The sequence below is a fragment of the Aedes albopictus genome, chromosome 1 (assembly GCF_035046485.1).
Source record: "Aedes albopictus strain Foshan chromosome 1, AalbF5, whole genome shotgun sequence".
NCBI classification, from domain to species: Eukaryota; Metazoa; Arthropoda; class Insecta; order Diptera; family Culicidae; genus Aedes; species Aedes albopictus.
The window spans coordinates 297779868-297800586 of record NC_085136.1 but is presented as its reverse complement, the minus strand read 5'-3'; the positions used below and the strand labels follow the sequence as shown (position 1 = coordinate 297800586).

Sequence of the window (20719 nt, the reverse complement as noted above, 5' to 3'; positions counted from 1 at the left end):
AGAACAAACCTCCAAAAAAAATTTCAAAATTAATTTTCAAACATAACATTTCTAGACTAAATCGGTGACTTTAGAACCCAATTGGACCAAATTTGTGCTCAAAATTGCTATATCTCTACTGGTTTCTGAGATATTAGAAAAAATATGTCGTATTTTGGTATTTTTTGGGTTAGATACCAAAATATGACATTTTTTTTCAAATTTCTTGGAAACCATTGGAGATATCGCAATTTTGAGCACAAATTTGGCCCAATTGGGTTCTAAAATCACCGATTTAGTCTAGAAATGTTATGTTTGAAACTTAATTTTGAAATTTTTTTTGGAGGTTTGTTCTAGTAAAAATTTTACTTAAACCCTTTGCGCCACCCCTAAATGTCAACCGAAATCGCTCATTTTTGTACAGCTCACTTATTTCGACTAGTGGATCACTTTCCACATGGGAAATCATATCCCGGAGACATTTTTTAAAATTAGCCCCACCCTAATGAATCCCTGCAGGAATCCAAAAAGGAATTTGTGAAGACACTGGTAAACTTGTTTCAAAATTAATTGAGAAATTGGAAATATGGAAAAATTCTGAAGGAGTTTCTGAGAGAACCTCTGTTGGAATATCTGGAGAAATCGTTGAATGAATTCTAGCTGAAATCATTCTAGAAAATCCTGCTAAAATCTTATTTCTATAAAGATTCAGGAAACAAGTTTGTTAAGTTTTCACAGAACCCCTAAATAAATTGGAGCCTCGTAGCTGTGCGGTTAGGGTCACCAAGCTTCTAATCGCAGCATGCTATGGGGTAAGGGTTCTATTCCCGCTCCGGGCGATGGAACTTTTCTTGAGAATAGTTTTTTCGCCGCATCCACTGGTGCATGCTTCGTGTGTCTCTGGTCTAGTTTGACACGTAACGTTTCATTCAGTCTGTGCAGCCTTTGGCTGAAGACGGTGTCCGCGTCTTTTTTTTTTTTTTTTAATTTCAGGTTGTATTCCTGGAGGTAATCGTGGTTAAAATTCTAAAGAAGTACGTGGAAAAGAATACATTGTACGCATTAATGTCTGCAAGAATGCCCCTTCCGCGATAATTGAAGAAAAATTTGGTGAAAACATATTCCATGGTGCTTGAGTAACTATCTCTCATTTTACCATGACAGTCTCGACTATTTGTCTTCCTGAAAAGCGATGAACCATTCGTTGAAAAAGTTACGCCATCTTTTTAAATTTCAACAACACAACCCCACCTATTTAGCGCCATGTGGTAGATATCTGGATCTGAATCTCAATTCGCAACACAATTCGTGAAAAACTCGTTTGGAGTAAAGATATTGCTGTGAACCTCGCGGAGATTTGAAGACAGATCTATTCGCTGCCATTTGCAACTTCCACTATGCAAAACTAACTGGGGTGTGATCATCTCCGTAAGATGGTTATCCTTTCCCAGTAAACAACAAGTGCACCTTCTCTTTCATGACCTCATCTCGACTGTTTCAACTTCATGATATGTTTTCTACTGTTATTGCACTGCCTCATGTTACATCACGGATAGCCTTTTCCAAATTAAATAATTTTGAGTTAATTCTTGCGAAATTTTCATGCTACAGACACTGTTGCAGAAAGCCGAAGGAAACAACCAAAAGTCTTGGGTTCATTCAAATATTACGTAACGCTAAGGGGGGAGGGAGGGGGTTTAGCGCTGTGTTACGCTTCATACAACATATCAAATTTTCCCATACAAAAGTTGTTACGTGGGGGAGGGAGGGAGTCCAAAATGGTCAAATTTCGCGTTACGTAATATTTGAACGAACGCCTTGATCAGTTATACAAAATAACTAACAAAATCAAGCATCTAATTCGAAACAATTATAGACCGAGTTCATTACCAGGCTCTTAACGAGACACTCAGCCTTTTGTCTGCCCAACTAACCCTTTTCCGCACCGAAAATTTGAACCCCACGCGACAAAGACAAAGGGTCCGCCGTGGTCCGCGACGACGACGCAAAACAGCGCCCTAATGAGGGATTTTGTTCGTCATTTCTCTTGCCCCAGTCCCCTACATTTTCGGGCACGTATCTCGCGATCACATTAATTTTCGCCAACTTCAATCAGCTTCTCGGTGAAAGGCGGCGACCAACACGGCGGCGTGTCGTCTGACAGGGCCCTCATGGGAAAAATAAGTTCTTCATTATGGCACGCACCGAGTCCGGCGGGCGGAGGTCTGGTATTACACAATGACTCTTAACGCATTATTCACGCTGTTTTGACCCTTCCCTCGTGTCGGGTTTTTGGTGGCGGTATAATGGATACACTTTTTTTTTCGGGGGTTTGCGGATTCAATTGCTTGTTCGTACACAAGAGAGGGTGGTAACCCAAAAGTAGCTGGCGGGCGGTGGTGATGGTGACTTTCATTAATCATTTCCCACACAAAAACCAAACTGACCGGTGTAGTTAGGCTGGCAAACCGTCTGCACTCAGTAGACCAAATCGAAGAAGTCAGCCGCGGGGTTGACATAACATCCAAGCGGTGTTGGAGATGGTTGGGGTACCCGTGTCGGTGGGGTGACGGGAATTTTGTGTAGGGCAGCGTGACGCACCGTAATTCGGTTTACGACGATAGTCGACCGGGCTATAGGTGGATGCTCAAGTGGAACAAATGTTATGTAAATATAACTGCGAAACTTGATGAAAATTCGCGGAAATTAGGAACGATGTGAATGGGTTTCAGGCAGTGCAACCAGATGGGCGTCTGGGCACATCATAATATAACTGTTAGCTTAGATTTAGCCAAAAATAGCCCCCAGACGTGTTTACATTTGCAAATTAGTTTAAATCACTGAATTATCGCTTTCTAGGTAAAATCAGAGCTGGTTACCCAAGGTTTCTAAATTTCAGCGCCCGCTATACTGGTACGCCCCTAAACCGGGAAAACCCTTCCATGTATTATTATTTCACGATTTGTTTCTGTGATTATCGCGGAAGGGACTTTCTTTTTTTTTGGATTCCTTACAAGGTTTTCATAAATACTTTGGAAAATGCTGCAGATTACCTGTAAGGACATAAATTCCTTTAGGGATTTTTTTTAGTATTTTTCAAAAAAAATCCGGAATGTTCACAGAAAGAAGATTGCCGCAGGATTTCTGAGAATGATTTTAACAAGAGTTCCTCCGGAGATTCCTCTGAGTATCCTGCATTTTGATCCCTGTCAATGAATTTCTTTATTAAAAAAACTGTCTCCATACTGAGATTCCTTAAGGGATTCAATTAAGGAAATTTATCCAAGGATTACTACATAAGAACATGAATGAATCCTTTCATTTCTGCAAACATTCCGTAGGTACTTTATATTGTCAGATTTTTTTCCAGGAGTTTTTCTTCGGGATTTCTTCGAAAATTCTTCCAGACATTCCTAAAGAAATTCTATTAGGAATTTCTCCAAACGTCTGTCTCTTTGAAAGATGCATTTTCAGGAGATTTTATTCTCACAAAGATTTGGATATTCTTTCTCTAGGGATTTATTTTGGAAAAAAATATTTCATTTCAAAAACTTTTCAGAAATTATGACCTGTTTTTTTCCAGATTTTCCTTTAGATATTAGTCCATTTATTCAGTAATTTTCTTGAGCATGTATTTTGAAATTCCTCTAGAAAATTTCCCAGAGATTCTTCTGGAAGTTCCTCCAAGGATGTCCCCAACGGTTCCTTCGGGTATTCATCCAGGCATTGCTTTAGATTTATTCAGATTTCCTTCAGGTTTTTTAAGATTTTTTTAATTCTAAGATTCTTTCCACAATTTATGTAGAAATTACTTAAGAACCTATTTCTTAGCATTTTTCATGGAATTTTTCAAGAAATTTTTCTATTAATACCTGCAGAGGACAATTCCATTGGTTTTGTTTCCGGTTTTATTACAGCAATGTCCAAAACTCATAATGTTATGACTACTTGTGTAATAAATTTATTATTGCTTTGATGAAAGGTTTTATAGCATTCTTAAAGTTATCCATAAACTCTTAATTCAAGAGCAAATAAAACTCTTCAATATGGTAATTTTATTTCTGGTTTAAACTACCAATCATAGCGTTAGCGTTAGCGTTAGCGTAGTTACGGTATACTTCGTAGACTGGATACTAACGACATTCTTGTTCCTTTTGATAATCATGTCCAGACTGCTTTTCGGAACTAGGCTGGGGAATTAACCACGCTCCAGTCTAAAACAAGAATACCAAAAGCATGAATGTCGCTATTCCCGGCCACGCCCATCTTTACCGTAACTTGGGATGTGGGGAGGAAATGTTGATGTAGTACTTATTTAAGAGGCCTCCGACTCAGCGACACTCCCATAAGTACTACGGAGTGGGGGTTGGGAGAGGTATTAAGTCAAGGATTCGCCTGAAAAGCTGGCGATGGACTGGTTTAAACTACCAATCATACTGCCAAAACTCTCAACAGATGGCGTTCCATTCGATTACTAATGACATCTGTTGGTAGCTAGGCAGAAGTTATGATAAAACTGGACATCTTGCTTACATTCGATTTTCACCAATCATAGTTGTAGCCATGTTGAAGAATTAGTGAACATGAATTAAAAATAATTATTTATTGATGATAATATTCACCATTTTCGAGACGCATTAATTGTATGCTGCTTCAGTACCAATAATCACGGTAGATTTGATTGCGCATATTACATTGAAATTATCGCTTTCTACTTGCGAATGATATTTCCTTCTGAACTTTCCATGAAAGAAATTCGTTGCAACTTTTGGTTTCGATCAGGATTGAAAAAAATGAATAATGATGAGCTGTTTAACTTTTTTGGTGAAAAATAAAAAAAAAAACATTTGCATATGGTCAACCAGTTTTCAACACAGTTTTAATACAGTTTTATTACTAATCCTAATAGCCGGGAGATGTCCTTAAAGAGGTGATCACGAAGTTTTGATGTATTAATCACTTTTATTGGAAATTAAAAAAAAAAATGTTTTAAAATTTTCTTATGGAGCAGAATAAAAGGTAAAATGTTACCAGTTCTTTCAGGTTATCCTTCTAAAAATATTTTTTGAATGACAGAGTATCTTTTACGGATCCTTCTTTTTGCTTAGAAATTCCTTCAGGGATTCCTAAAAGAGTTCTTCAGTTAAATTTCTGCAGAAAATCCTGAAGTTGTTTTTTTAAACAATACTTCGAGAAACCCTGGGAAGAATTTCCGAAGCAATCTCAGTAAAAATTTATAGAAGAATTTCTGAAAAACTACTTTAACCCCTTCGGGACGACTTTTTTCACCAACCTCGCTGTAGAGCACGTCAGTGAGGTGCAAATGACCCAACCGTCCTGAAAGGGTTAAAGAAATTTAGGAAATAACTTGATGAAATTTAATAGGAAATCCCTAAAATTCTGGAGAAGTCTCTGGAGATAAAAATATCTTCTCGAAGGAATTTCAGAAGGAATCCCCACAGGAATATCTGAAAAAAAACCTCAAGAGTTCCGTGATCGAAAGGCGGATTATCCTCAGAAATGTCAGTTGACCTTGCATTCTATAAACGTATGAGTACAATTCAGCGAACCTTTACATATAGTTGTAAGGTTTTTCGTAAGTGAAGAGATCTTCAGTTAAACCCCTGTAGAAGTCTTAGGAGGTACTTTTGGATGAATACCTTGGGAAAATCCGAATGAAGCCTAGGGAAATTATTGCAGAAATTTTAGTAGAAATTTCTTAAGAACTACCTGGAGAAACTTCTCAGTAAATCCATGGTGAAATTCCTGTAAAAATATTGAGAAACAGACAGGAAAACTCCTGTGGATATTCTTTAATAAAACTCTAAGAGGATTTTCTGAAAGTATTCTTTGAGAAACCTGTGGTCGAATTTCTGAATTCCTGCAGAAACGCATATTTAAGCGTCTGCAAAGATTCCTAGGAAAAGCTCTTGAGGTATTTCTAAAAGAATTGCCGTAGGAACTCCTACGAGATATTTTTGCATATTTTTTCAAAATCCGTGGAGAAATTATTGAAGTTTTCCTTAGAGCAACAGATAAATCTTAGGATAAGACATCGAGGAATATTAGAAGATGATTCTGAAGGAATCTCTGTATGAACTCCTGCAGGAAACTCCGGAGGACACAATCTGGGCTCATTCATGTGGGGATGTTCAATGGAATTACTTGAACAATTCCTGAACAAATATCAGATCTATCTAAAAAAATTCTTGAAGATGGAGTCCCTGGGAAAAAAGATCTAGAGAAGAAAATAACCAAAGGAGTTTCCGAAAGAAACCTTGGTAGATTTTGAGATCGAATTTTTGTAGTAATTACTAAAAGAATCCTTGCAGGCAAGTGTACAGAAAAATGCAAATGTTTTAAAATTGTTCTTTAATACGGGATTTCTGTAGGATTTCCTAAAGAAATTCATAGAGCAATAGCGGAAGAAATCCAGGGAAGGTTTTATAAAAAAGTTCCTGAAATAATTTCTAGGGTAATCTCTAGCATACTTCGGAGGAAATTCTGAAGGAAACTGAGATTTTTTTTAAAGAATCCTGAAGGGTTTCTCATTGATATCTTCGAAGGCATTCATGGCAGAATTTTTTGAAAATTCCCTGGGCGATTTTTTGAAGGAATCGCTGGAGGAATTTCCGAATATATGAGAAATCAAATAAATAAAATTTTGATTAACTTGGTGGGTAATCCGTGAATTAATTTCTGAAAAAATCTCCGAAAGATTTATTTTATGTGTATGGATTTATGAAGGAATCGTTGAAAGAAGTCCCAATAATACAGGTTTTTATGATATATGTATAAGGGCGTAAAAGCTGGAAAACTCACAAATGTATTTTACTTGTTTACATATATAAGGTCACAAAAAAACGTAGGCGGTTTTTTAAATTTAGAAACAGAAATTTCCATTACGTATGCAGGCACAAAAAATGTAATGTATGCTCTACGGTTGTGAGAGCGCAAAAAAAATAGATAAATGATATAGGTTATACATTATATTCAGGAGGGCGGAACTAAAATTCCCTAGTTTGAAAAAGGTGATTATTCTTTCAGATTGAGGAAGCGAAACATTCTGAAAAAATGGCAGAGGTAATTTCGTAAAAAAAAAATTATATGAGAAATCACTAAAGATAATATAGGAGGCTCTTCCGCTCTTCCAAAATCAAAATACTGATTTGAAAACAAAAATATAAATATCAGGAAAGATTTTTTTTTCTATTGTGGGCGCATCAATATCGAAACAATTAAAGAAGTGATTCTTAATTATGATTGAAAACTTTGCAATTTCCCATTCCACAACATAGCTTTTTTCACCTTCGGGGGCGAAGCGCTAAATCTTGGGGCAACTTTTATTAAAGAGAATGCAAACATAAGAAAAAACTCGAGATTTGCTTATAGTTGGGAGGGCGGAAGATAATTAATTATCCCATATCGAAGTAATTTTTACACTTGTATATGAGGGCGTAAAAATTTAGAAATTGTCATATAGGCGTTTCAGATATATTTAGGTTGCGAAAGAGTAGATTCCGATGTCATAAATGACATTTTTCTACACGTTTATAGACTCAAAAGTTAGAATATTCATCAAATTCAATTAAGCTGGAATTTTTATGGGCGGAAAACATCTAAAATCCCATAGCAGATTTTTCTGAAATGCGTAAGAAAAATTCGCAATATCAATATCAATCAAATATTCACAATAAAAATATCAATACAATATCATGAATAAAAACCCGGATGGATCCACCTAGTGGTGATAGTGCCTTTCTCGTTAAATATGTACTCATGACGTTTCCGTTGACGTGAGCTGAAATGTTCCTGAATCATGAGAATACTTTACTTAGAATTTTATCAGAGCCATCATTGAATTAACTTTAAACTTATTGATGGCACATATTCCGACGTTATGTTCAACGTATAGGTAGAGCTGAAAAATATCAGACCTCTCAGTTGAAAGCTTGACCTCCTTCAACACCGGAGGCCGATCAACACCAAGACGATACAACTTTTGCACAAACACAGATACCTTAACAATTTTCGACAAAGTATTTTCTACACACTTATACACACGCTATATTTTATTATCATTGGCTACAAGATGCATGTAAAATTTTACAAAAACATGCAAGTAACTGAAATTTTTCATACTGAATCCCATTCAACTTTCAACCACATTACAGTGCGTGAGGGAGCAACCAGTCGCACAAAAATTTTACGCAATCATTTTAGACGCGAAAGAGAATTGAAAAAGTTTGTTCGGAGTTACTACGATTAAATTTTAATTTCCCATACAACGTTGACCCATCCTTCTGCATTATTACACCTCAGGAATCTGAAATGGTGTGATTGGATGAGATCGTCTTAGTTTTGTCAAGATATCTATCGCTTGCTTTAATTTTTCTCACTTTTGAATTCCGACGAAGCACCCAACGCTAATTTTGAAATACTACCGGTAGTTTCTTATGTGGTCTGAGACTATTTTCTTGCTTACCGTTCATCAGGTTATCGGAAAATCCGCGATTTGACGTGTCGCATGCATGGGTTTGGTTCGCTTTCATATTTGGCCACTTCCAGCGGAACACTCGGAACCGGTTTCGAAACACCATCGGTTGTCCCAAATATGGTCTGAAACTATTTTCTTGCTAACCGTTCATCAGGTTACCTAAGGAGCCGTGATTTGATGTGTCGCATGCATGTGTTTGGTTCACTTAAATATTTGGCGGTGGAGCGGGCCTGGTTTGATGGTTAGAACACAAGACTATCATGCCAAGGGCCTGGGATCGAATCCCACTCCCGACATATTCACAAAACGTAGGCTCTTCCTTCGGAAGGGAAGGGAAGGGTCTCGAGATGAACTAGCTTCGAGTTGAAAATCTCGTTAATAAAGACAAAAAAAATAATATTTTGCCACTTCCGGAGGGAACCCGGAACTGGTTCCGGAAAACCACCGGTTGTCTCAAATATGGTCTAAAACTATTTTTTACTAACCATTCATCAGGTCGTCTAAGGAACCGCGATTTGAAGTGTCTCATGCATGGGTTCGGTTTACTTTTATATTTGGCCACATCTGGCGGGACATACGGAACCGGTTCCGGAACACTACCGGTAGAATCTTAGGTTGTCTGAGACTATTTTCTTGCTTATCATTCATCAAGTTATTGAAAAAGCCGCGACTTGATGTGTCGCATGCCTGGGTTTGCTTCACTGTTATATTTGGCCACTTCCGGCGGGACCTCCGGAACCGGTTTTGGAACACCGGTAGTTTCTTATGTGATCTGAGACTATTTTCTTGCTAACCGTTCATCAGGTTATCGCAATGGGCGCGATTTGACATGTCGCTTGCATGGATTTGTTTCATTTTTATATTTGTCCACTTCCGGCGGGACGCCCGGAACCGGTTCAGGAACACTACCGGTTCAGATATGATCTGGGACTATTTTCCTGTTAACCGTTCATCAGGTTATTGAAAAAGCTGCGATTTGATGAGTCGCATGTATGGGTTTGGTTCACTTTTATATTTGGCCACTTCTGGTGGGACCTTCGGAACCGGTTCCGGAACATTACCGGTTCAGATATGGTCTGAGACTATTTTCTTGCTTACCGTTCATCATATTATCGAAAATGCCGTGGTTTGATGTGTCGCATGCGTGGGTTTGTTGCATTTTCATATCTAGCCCCTTCCTGGGGCACCGATCCGGAACGCCTAAATGGCCATAATTCCGGAACGGCTGGACCGATCTGAACCATTTTCAATAGCAAACAATGGGACCAGATTCCGCGTCGAATGAACCGTCGGTCATTAAAATCGGTTGAGATTTACTGCCGAAAAGTGACGTGAGTTCGTTTGTACACATACACACACACATACACACACACATACATACACACATACACACATACACATACACACACACAGACATCATCTCACTTTGTCGAGCTGAGTTGATTGGTATATGTGACTCGAATCCCCGGGCCTCCTATCAAAAAGTCATTTTTGAAGTGAACATATAGCCTTTCCAGTACACTTGGTGTACGAGAAAGGCAAAAAAATATTATCGGCAGATTTGTTCTCCTCGTCATGATGTGTCTGTCCGCCAATCTGCCTGAAGCTTGGTAGAATAATTTAGCTTGGCTGGGAATGATTTGAGGCCAACTTTGAGTTCAACTTGTTTCCAAAACTGCCCATGACGGAAAGAACAAAACTGCCGAAAACAAATAAGTTCCTCTATTTTAGGGCGCTCAGCTCGTACCCACACGAGAGGTTTTGAGGGTTAAACCACCCATTACCGCCTTTTGCTTTCAGAAAAATCTCTACGAAAATGCCGCCTTTTATGTGCGCAGACATAAAGAAAAAAAATCACCAAAGCGATTTTTTTTATATCCAGTAGGGCGAAAACAATTCCTAATTTCACTGAGAAGTTATTTTCAAACATGTTTGGAAGCGCAAAAAAAAAAAATGTTATTTGCGAGGGCACTCATACTGGGAATTGAGAGATTTCTTTTTGGTTTGACTTTCATTTTTCATTTATTTAGTTCACATCAAATTCATGATAATACTGAATCAACAATTTGCCGCCATAATACTCGATTTGCAGCTGCAGCTCTCCATCGTCGGTCACGCCCAACACTCGCCAGATCACGCTCCACCTGGTTCGCCCATCGTGCTCTCTGCGCTCCACGCCTTCTTGTACCAACCGGATGGTTAGCAAACACCAACTTTGCAGGGTTGTTGTCCGGCATTCTTACAACATGCCCTGCCCACCGTATCCTTCCAGCTTTGGCCACTTGCTGGATACTGTGTTCGCCGTAAAGTGCAGCGAGCTCGTGGTTCATCCTTCTCCGCCACACACCGTTCTCCTGCACACCGCCGAAGATCGTCCTTAGCACCCGTCGCTCGAAAACTCCGAGTGCTTGCAGGTCCTCCTCGAGCATCGTCCATGTCTCGTGTCCGTAGAGGACCACCGGTCTTATTAACGTCTTGTACATGGTACATTTGGTGCGGGGGTGAATCTTTTTTGACCGCAGTTTCTTCTGGAGCCCATAGTAGGCACGACTTCCACTGATGATGCGCCTTCGTATTTCACGGCTCACGTTATTGTCAGCCGTTAGCAAGGAACCGAGGTAGACGAATTCTTCTACCACCTCGAAAGTATCCCCGTCTATCGTAACATTGCTGCCAAGGCTTGTCCTGTCTCGCTCAGTCCCATCTACCAGCATGTACTTTGTCTTAGCCGCATTCACCACCAGTCCGACCTTTGCTGCTTCACGTTTCAGGCGGGTGTACTGTTCTGCCACCGTTCCAAATGTTCTGGCAATAATATCCATGTCATCCGCAAAACAGACAAATTGGCTGGATTTCGTGAAGATCGTACCCCGGCTGTTGAGCCCGGCTCGTCGCATAACACCTTCCAGGGCGATGTTGAATAGTAGGCAGGAAAGTCCATCACCTTGTCGTAGTCCCCGTCGAGATTCAAATGAACTGGATAGTTCACCCGAAATCCTTACGCTGTTCTGCACACCGTCCATCGTTGCTCTTATCAGTCTAGTCAGCTTCCCGGGAAAGCTGTTCTCGTCCATAATTTTCCATAGCTCTGTGCGGTCGATACTGTCGTATGCCGCTTTGAAGTCGATGAACAGGTGATGCGTTGGGACCTGGTATTCACGGCATTTCTGGAGGATTTGCCGTACGGTGAAGATCTGGTCCGTTGTCGACCGGCCGTCGATGAAACCGGCTTGGTAACTTCCCACGAACTCATTTACTTTAGGTGACGGAAGATGATCTAGGATAGCACTTTGTAGGCGGCGTTCAAAATGGTGATCGCTCGAAAGTTCTCACACATTAACTTGTCGCCTTTATTGTGGATGGGACAGATTATCCCTTCCTTCTACTCCGCCGGTAGCTGTTCGGTTTCTCTGATCTTGACTACTAACTGGTGCAGACAGATGGCCAACTTTTCCAGGCCCATCTTGATGAGTTCTGCTGCGATACCGTCCTTACCAGCCGCTTTGTTGTTTTTGAGCTGGTGGATGGCATCCTTAACTTCCCTCAGCGTGGGAGTTGGTTCATTCCCGTCTTCTGCTGCACCAACATAGTCATTTCCTCCGCTGCCTTGGTCCTCCGTGCCTACATTCTCTTCGCCATTCAGGTGCTCGTCGAAGTGCTGCTTCCACCTTTCGATCACCTCACGTTTGTCCGTCAGGAGGCTCCCTTCCTTATCCCTGCAGATTTCGGCTTGCGGAACGTAGCCTTTGCGGGATGCGTTGAGCTTCTGGTAGAACTTACGTGTTTCTTGTGAATGACACAGCAGTTCCATTTCCTCACACTCCGCTTCTTCCAGGCGGCGCTTTTTCTCCCGGAAGAGATGGGTGTGCTGCTTCCGCTTCTGTCTGTATCGCTCCACATTCTGTCGGGTTCCATGCTGCAGCATTACCGCCCGCGCTGCGTCCTTCTCCTCCAGAACCGCTCTGCACTCCTCGGCGAACCAATCGTTTCGTCGACTCCATTATACTCACCCGATAGTGCATTCGGCCCGGTTGCTTCAGTCGCTCTAGATCGTACTGGAGTGGCCGCCGGTACTGTACATTGTTAATAACGGAGAGTTTTGGACGCACTTTAACCATCACCAGGTAGTGATCAGAGTCGATATTAGCGCCACGATAGGTCCTGACGTCGATAATGTCGGAGAAGTGCCGTCCATCAATCAGAACGTGGTCGATTTGCGATTCCGTTTGTTGTGGTGATCTCCAGGTGTAACGATACGGGAGGCTGTGCTGGAAGAAGGTGCTACGAATGGCCATGTTCTTGGAGGCGGCGAAATCGATGAGGCGTAGGCCATTTTCGTTCGTCAGCTGGTGGGCGCTGAACTTTCCAATCGTCGGTCTGAATTCCTCCTCCTGGCCTACCTGAGCGTTTAGATCCCCTATGATGATCTTGACGTCGTGGTTTGGGCAGCGGTCGTACTCGCGTTCGAGCTGCGCGTAAAATGCGTCTTTGTCATCATCAGTGCTTCCGGAGTGAGGGCTGTGCACGTTTATTATGCTAATGTTGAAGAATCGGCCCTTGATCCTCAACCTGCACATTCTTTCGTCGATCGGCCACCAACCGATCACGCGCCTCTGCATGTCGCCCATCACTATAAAAGCTGTTCCCAGCTCACGTGTGTTGCCGCAACTCTGGTAGATGGTATGATTACCTCTAAACGTTCGCACCATAGATCCTGTCCAACACACCTCCTGCAGCGCTACGATTCCGAACCCGCGGTCCTTCAGTATATCGGCGAGTATACGGGTGCTCCCGATGAAGTTGAGAGATCTGCAGTTCCACGTACCGAGCTTCCAATCGCAATTCCCTTTTCGTCGCTGTGGTCGTCGCCATTGGTATCGGTTCGCATTCTTCTCTTGTTGATTTTCCGGTGCTAGTCTTTTTTACGGCTGGCTCGCAGGGCCTGACACCAACCCACTAACCCAGGGAGCTGGGCTTACCTTCCCGGAAGCTACGGGTTCTGCATTGGCATTTCCTCCAACTACAGTGCTAAATAGCTAGGCTCGAGCGCCAGTCTTCGCCGGGGGTGGTGTTTCTAATGGGCGCCCAGGAGATAATATTTTACCTGAGCTTCCACCCCCTTTTTTGGTTTGACTTAAAGAGCTTAACTTCCAATATCATAAATGAGACTTTTCTTACTCGTCTATAGGCGCAACTATTAAAAATATTCATAAGGTCATTTTCGCTGAAATTTGTAAGGGCGTACAAATCTAAAATCATATAAGCGATATAAAATTACAATACCGCAATGAATATTTTTCATACAAGTGTTTGAGGAAAACAATTCAAAGGCAATTTTTCCACACATATGAGGGCGCCAAGCTCGTGCCTAAGGAAGGGATTTTGGGGGTTAAACCCCTCTCATCACCTAAATTTCATATACTTGGCGCCTTTTGCTGAAAATACGAAGTGTGCACTGAAGAGCGCAAAACTATAAAAAATCACCTAGGCAATTTTATTATGTATATCAAGTAGGACGGAAACAATTCTTATTTTACTGGAAAGCCATTTTCTTACAAGTATGGAAACGCAAAAAATAAATAGGTTATTATATTTGCGAGGGCGCTCATACTTGGAGCTAAAAAACATTTTTTTTTCAATCTCAAGAGCTGGTTACCCAGTGAGTAATTTAGAGTAACCACGATGACACCACTGGGGACTACCCTGAGACGCAAGGGAGTTCCGGATAAAATCGTCAACCTCATCGAAGCACAGTTCGAGCCTTTAACATGCAGATTCCTGCATAACGAAGCTTTGTCCAACCCCATCCAAGTAGTCGCTGGTGTGAGGCAAGCGGTGTCCGGCCATTTGGCCGAATGCCGTTTGGCCGAACGCCATTTGGCCGAATGCCATCTGGCCGAAAGGGTCGTTTGGCCGAATGCCGTTTGGCCGAATCATGATCAAAAGAATTCAGAGGAAGTTTTTGACATTCTAACTGCCAATATGATTATCAGAAGTATTTCCTTCTTTTTATCATAGGCTATTCTTTCTAGTTTTAATATTCAGGGATTAGTTGGCGTTGAAAATGTCAATATATCATCGAAGATTTTTCCTTCTTTGAATCATAGGCTGTTCTTTCGAGGTATACTGGGACGGAGAACAGTGGTATGGTCACTTGATTTCATCATTCATTTTTCGGCCAAACGGCATTCGGCCAAATGGCATTCGGCCAAATGACCCTTTCGGCCAAATGGCGTTCGGCCAAACGGCATTCGGCCAAATGGCGTTCGGCCAAATGACCCGGAACCGAGGCAAGCATGTATTCTATTGCTGTTACTGTTCCTCATCGTTATCAATGGTGGGGGCGATTAACCGTGCACCGAAACGTATACTACTTTAGCAGCCCAGCACTATGGAACATATGATCGACTTCGATTTGGCCGATGATGCTGCCTTATTAGCCCAACGGCACTCTGACATGCAGAGTAAGCTCAACGTCCTGGCCGAACGCTCCTCTGCAGTGGATCATTCCATCAATGTCAGCAAGACCGAATCGTTGGATGCCAACACGGACAACCCCTTCATCGCCCAGGATCCTGCATCTTATACATTGGCCCTATGTACTGCCAGGGGTGTTCAGGATACATAAGTGAGTTGGAAGAGTATGGGACATCACATCTATAAGGGGGTTATATGACTAAAGGTCGAAGGTCATAAGGTCGAAGGTCAAAAGGTCAAAGGTCAAAAGGTCGAAAGGACAAAAGGTCGAAGGGTCAGAAGGTCGAGAGATAGACTAGGACAAAAGGACGAAAATACAAGTGATCAAAAGGTCGAAATAAAAAAAATAACTAGGACAAAAGGTCGAAAATACAAGTGGTCAGAGGTCAGATAAATATAGCGTCTAGTATAGAGTATTGAAATTTTGAAAGCAGTGATCTCTCGCTGTATTACATAAAAGGTTTATACTCACAATATGCTCTCTCAGGGGTCTCCAGTTAGCCTAGTGGTTAAGGCTATGGATCGTCAATCTGGAGACGGCGGGTTCGATTCCCGTTCCGGTCGGGAAAATTTTCTCGACTCCCTGGGCATAGTGTATCATTGTACTTGCCTCACAATATACAAATTCATGCAGTGGCATGCAAAGGAAACCCTCCAATTAATAACTGTGGAAATGCTCAAAGAACATTAAGTTGAAGCGAGGCAGGCCAAGTCCCAGTGGGGACGTAGAGCCAGAAAGAAGAAGAAGAAGAACTCACATAGGCTTACTATATTATCATGAAAACATATTTCCTCGTAAAAGTATTGTGATCTCACTGGGAGTTTCATGCTTTGAGACCAATTAAAAAGCCTTGAGATCTTCCTGAAATATCCATATTATAAGTTCTGAAATCTCCGATAACTTAAACTCGCATAAATCCTCCTGATGTTTCCTGGAGCCCCCTTGAAAACCCCGCTGAAACCCACCCAAACGCCTTAAAACGGTTTGAAACTCCTATAAAACTTACCTGACACTCATCAGCATCCCTTAAACTATTTTGAAGACCCCTTGAGCCAACCGAAACGCCCAAAGTCCCATGAAACTAACTGAAATGCCTTTCACATTCCTTTGAAATTCCCTGGAAAGCTCTCCTGAAAACCAATTCTTGCGTTTAGTATCATACGGGCGTATCTACAATGATCGATTTCTCTTCATCGATTTTCTCTTTGGATTATTTCGGGAAATACGACCAATATTCGAATGATCTCTCGGTACGTTTCGGTGAAGGACAGCTAGGACTAGCATCTAAAACAACAAACAGAACCGAAAATGATTTGCTGGTCAAGATATTAATAAAAGAGAAAATCGATAAGAGAAATCGATCATTGTAGATACGCCAGTATGATACTAAACGCTAGAATTGTTACCTCTGAAACGTCTGGAAGCCACGTCTCTGATACCCCCTCCCCCAGAAACCCCAGGTTACTTCTCTTGAGTTCTCCGGAAGCCGTCTGACACCCCTCTCCCCTTAACGTGCATAGAAAACCCTGAAACTCACTGAAAACAAGACCTTGAAACGCTTTGAAACTCCTTTGGAACCTCCCTTGAGCACACAAAACCTGCTCAGCTCAGAGTTCTATGAGCACTTCCACAGTCATTAACTGTGGGCTGCCTCTGCCAATGATCAAAAGCACGAATACACTCTATGCCCAAGAAAGTAAAAGGAAATATCCTTTACGAAAAGTTCCTGAACCGAACGGGAATCAAACCCGTCGCCGTGTGCTTACCACATTATTGGCTACATCGGCCCAACTACTGCAGTCCATGCAAAGAATCCTCTCCGAAACCCCCTGAATCCCACTGAAACGTTACTGTTCAGAAACCCCTTTCTGAAGTTCATCCAAAGACCTAAAAGCTTCTTGAAAACCCCGGAATTATCATTAATGTCTCATGAAGCGCCTTTTTGAAACGCTTTGAAAGCTCTTCCCTCAAATACCAAGAGAATTGATTAGAGCGTGGACTTTCTTTAGGATTTAAGATTCTTTTGAGGCGTGCTGCAGAGAAGCATCTATCTATATCCAACTATTCTTCCCCAGAACTGAAACCCTGGAGGAATCATTTGAGGCGTGCCTAGGGGAATATTAAAAAAAGGAATACATAATTACATGATAAATACCTACAAGAACACTGGGAGGAATCCTTGCAAGATTTTCAAAGACACTGTTTGATGTATTACGTTGTTGGGTATATTCAACTTCCTACTCAGCAACTTCCGGTAGAACACCTGAAACTAGTTCTGGAAAACCATCAGCCATCACTAATATGAAGAAGAAGATCTGGCCACCCCTGGGGTACCTGGAAACGAATCCGGATTATCATGATCAGTCCTGTAAAATATCAGTGTCAGTGCCTGTTTTTCAGCCGAAAATGAATGACTGCGGCGGTCGTTTTCAGTTCCTCGATGTGAGAACTGACAGAGTCCGAGAGCTCCATTCGTGAGAAACCCAACAAGGTCAATTCCCAATCATCCACACACTACTCATGCTGACAGGCCATTCGTCTCAAGCGGTAGCTTGTGAGAGTGAGTGCCCTATACAATACCACGGGTGAAAACACTCAAATACAGAAAATTGAATGGAAATTTAGCCCGATTAGCTCTCGCTTTCAACACGCTGCGTGCGAGTGTGAGTACCTATTTCATTTCGCTCCCGTGTTGCTGATCGGAAAGCAACATTGACAGGAAAAACAAAACGGAGAAAATGAAAAAAGTAAAATATCGCTATCATAAAGGCCTGTCGAAAAATTGCAGCACTGATCATGACAGACTTTCCCGGATACCTGTGCGTATCAAAGAAGTGCAATCATAGTTACATAATCAGCATACTTAATACAACTTGTTTTTTACTGTAATTCGATTATTAAGCGCGATTGCATTACTCCCCCATTAGTCATTTCAGTACCCCATTACTACCGTAGCAAGACAATAGAAATTAGCCCGTAGCGCACGTTTCTCCTAACATTTTTCTCTAGATTCACGCTAGTATTACTCTTGATGTAGGATCTCTTGATCACCATGGAAGCTGGTTCCTTGTAAATTTTTTGCTCACCACAAAAAGTCCTAATGAGAAGTAAATTCTGACATCACTGCCCAAATTATCAGATTCGCAACCCATGCAAACTCACTCACCTAGTTCCTGTGTTGACCACCCGCTACTTTTGCCAGCTCTAGGCTTTGCTATTGCTGACGCTGACTGTTATTGTTCAGTTACCATTAACAATCTCCGATGCCCTGCCGACCGTCGTAACAAGTGATGATGTGACTTTTGAGATCGGTTCACCTCGTTTCGTTTTGCACTGCTCAGCGCTACCGTAACAGGTCTTGTTCCATCGTACCGTAAAGCACACCACCTTGCTGGGGGAGGGACAACCCCGTGGCGTTCCGGTTGACAGACATTTTCCCATGCCACCAAGAAAAGTCCATTGTTTTCGTTCTTTGCGATTTTCGGTTTTAAAGCTCCGTCGAAGTGGCACCTTGCCTTGGGTGTTTCTCTCAATCCCTCGGACCCATCCAAACCGATGGTTATATATACAAGACGAATTTGTGACAGGATTTCCAGTGCCGACCGCAATCCATGCCCGCGAGCAGGTTGATCCGCGTTCACAAAAGTTACTTCTTTTGGCCTGTGAAACCGGCTGTTGGGGTTCTGAACGCCATCGACCCCGAAGCGATTACATTTAACCGTCAGAAGCAAAGTGGAAACTCCTCGAAAGGATAACAAACAAACGGGGACCCAGTCCCGTGATGATACAGAAAAGCAATCCCGTCCGTTAATCGCATCTGGTGTGAAAACAGTGATTTAATATTAATTGAGTGCCATTGTTGGCAGGACCGGGTTGCGACAGAATGGTTCTAGTGAAGATGAATCTTTTTGGGTTGGCCAGCTCCTGGCTAGTGATACATTGTATTCTTCATGATTTGTCGCGCACGGTGACAACGACGGCGGTGTCCGGTGCCGAGTTGGAGACGTTCGATTACTGTATTAGGACCAGTCCGTCGGTTGGATTGCTACAGTGTGCCGGACAGCAAGCGTTGGCCTCGTTGCAGTTTCTGGAGGAGGCCAGCAATGTGACGCTGGGAGGTGGGATACTGATGATTAAGGATGACAGCGATCCAGCGGCGCGGATATTGCCCAACTTTTTGGACCACGATCCAATGGATTTTCGGTAGGTTGATTGTTTTGTGATAATTTTGTGGTGTGGAAGAAAATCTGCAAAATACAGTTTTGGTGCGGACCATCCTGAATTATTTTATAGGACATGCTTCTACAGACTATCACAGGTAACTGAACAATTGGAATGAACACGTTCCCAATACGATTGTCTACCATATAGATGACTGCTATATGTTTATAGGAGGCATAATAGAAAATCAAAATTTACGATTCCAGCAGTGTTTGAAATGGTCGATTTCACGATCAATAATAAATAACTTCAAAGCTATAACTTTTAGATTTAGATATTGAGTGTCTTCGGCGAATTACATTAATAGGATAACGCCTTAACAAGCTTGGTGAGTAATCATTTTCAAAGTGAGATGGAAAAAATATGTTTGCAAACAATAAAGCCTGCGCTGTCATGGTAAATTCAGAGTAGGTCAATCAAAGTTTCCAAATTTAGCGCCCCATACACGGTACCCTCTAAGGAAATAACTTCACCATTGCGCCTATATAAGAATTATTCCGGGAAATCCTCTTCATGGATCATTATCTACCGACTTTTTTTCTATAATTTTCGTGCAAGAGACATTCTTGCTGATATTCCTATGAGTTTTGCAAGAATTCTTCCCAAAATTTCTAGAAAATTCTACATGATTTCCTCCAGGGACACCGTCATAAATCCTTTTGAGGACTCTTTGGGGATTTATCAAAATTGTTTCTGGAATGTTCACAGAAAGAAGATATCTGAAGGATGTTTTAGAAAAATCTTAGTGAGAACTCATCTGAAGATTCTTTTGAGAAACATTTCAAAACGCCTTGTTGTCATTGGAATCCTTTGAAGATATCTCAAGAGAATTCAGGAATTCCCCCAGGAATTTTCCTTGACACTTCTGCAGGAGTTTCTAAAGAAATTTCTCAAAAGATTAATGTTGAAACTGGTCCACGGGTTTCCACAGAAATTCTTTCGATATTCATCCTGGGATGTTTAAGGTATTCTATAGGAATTCCTTCAAGAATTGATACATAAGTTCATGTTTACCTCCGTCACGTATCATTTAAACATTTCTGAAGGAGTTCCTTCAGATATATTGTCAGATTTTTCCTACTGGAGCATTTCTTTGGGATTTCTCCGCAAATTCTTCTAGAAATTTCCCAAAAAAAATCCTTCTAGGAATTTCTCCAGAGGTTTCTCTATAAATTCCTCCAAAAGTTTTCTCAAAAGATTATTTTACAAAGATTCGGAGATTTTTTCAAAAAATCCTCTAGGAATTTCTCCTGAGGTATCTCTAGGAGTTCTTAAATACAAGGAATCCTCCAGGGATCCCTCAGAAATTAACTGAGGGATTTCTTCAAGAACTCCTCCAATATTTTGCCTGCGATTTCGGCAGACATTTTTTTTAGAGTTTCCTTCAGAAATTCCTCTACGGATTTTTCCAAGAATCCCTCTAATTTTTTCTAAAGCCTTTTTTCCTTGGAATTACTTGCAGAGTTCCTCCATAATCTCGCATAACTTTTTCTAAAAATCAAGGGTATTTTAAGCCGTTTCTTCAGGTATTCTCCTTGATATTA

At 41.4% G+C, this 20719-nt stretch overlaps 1 protein-coding gene across 1 annotated transcript in view; it reads left to right on the top strand.

Moving 5' to 3' along the window:
• The first annotated feature begins 18346 nt into the window (after positions 1-18346).
• The window catches only part of LOC109411182 (uncharacterized), a 46083-nt gene continuing 43710 nt past the window's right edge, over positions 18347-20719 (top strand). Inside the window, exon 1 of the mRNA XM_062847035.1 lies at positions 18347-19157. Within this exon, the coding sequence (XP_062703019.1) occupies positions 18838-19157 (320 nt within the window). The 5' untranslated portion in view covers positions 18347-18837. The remainder of the gene's footprint in view (positions 19158-20719) is intronic.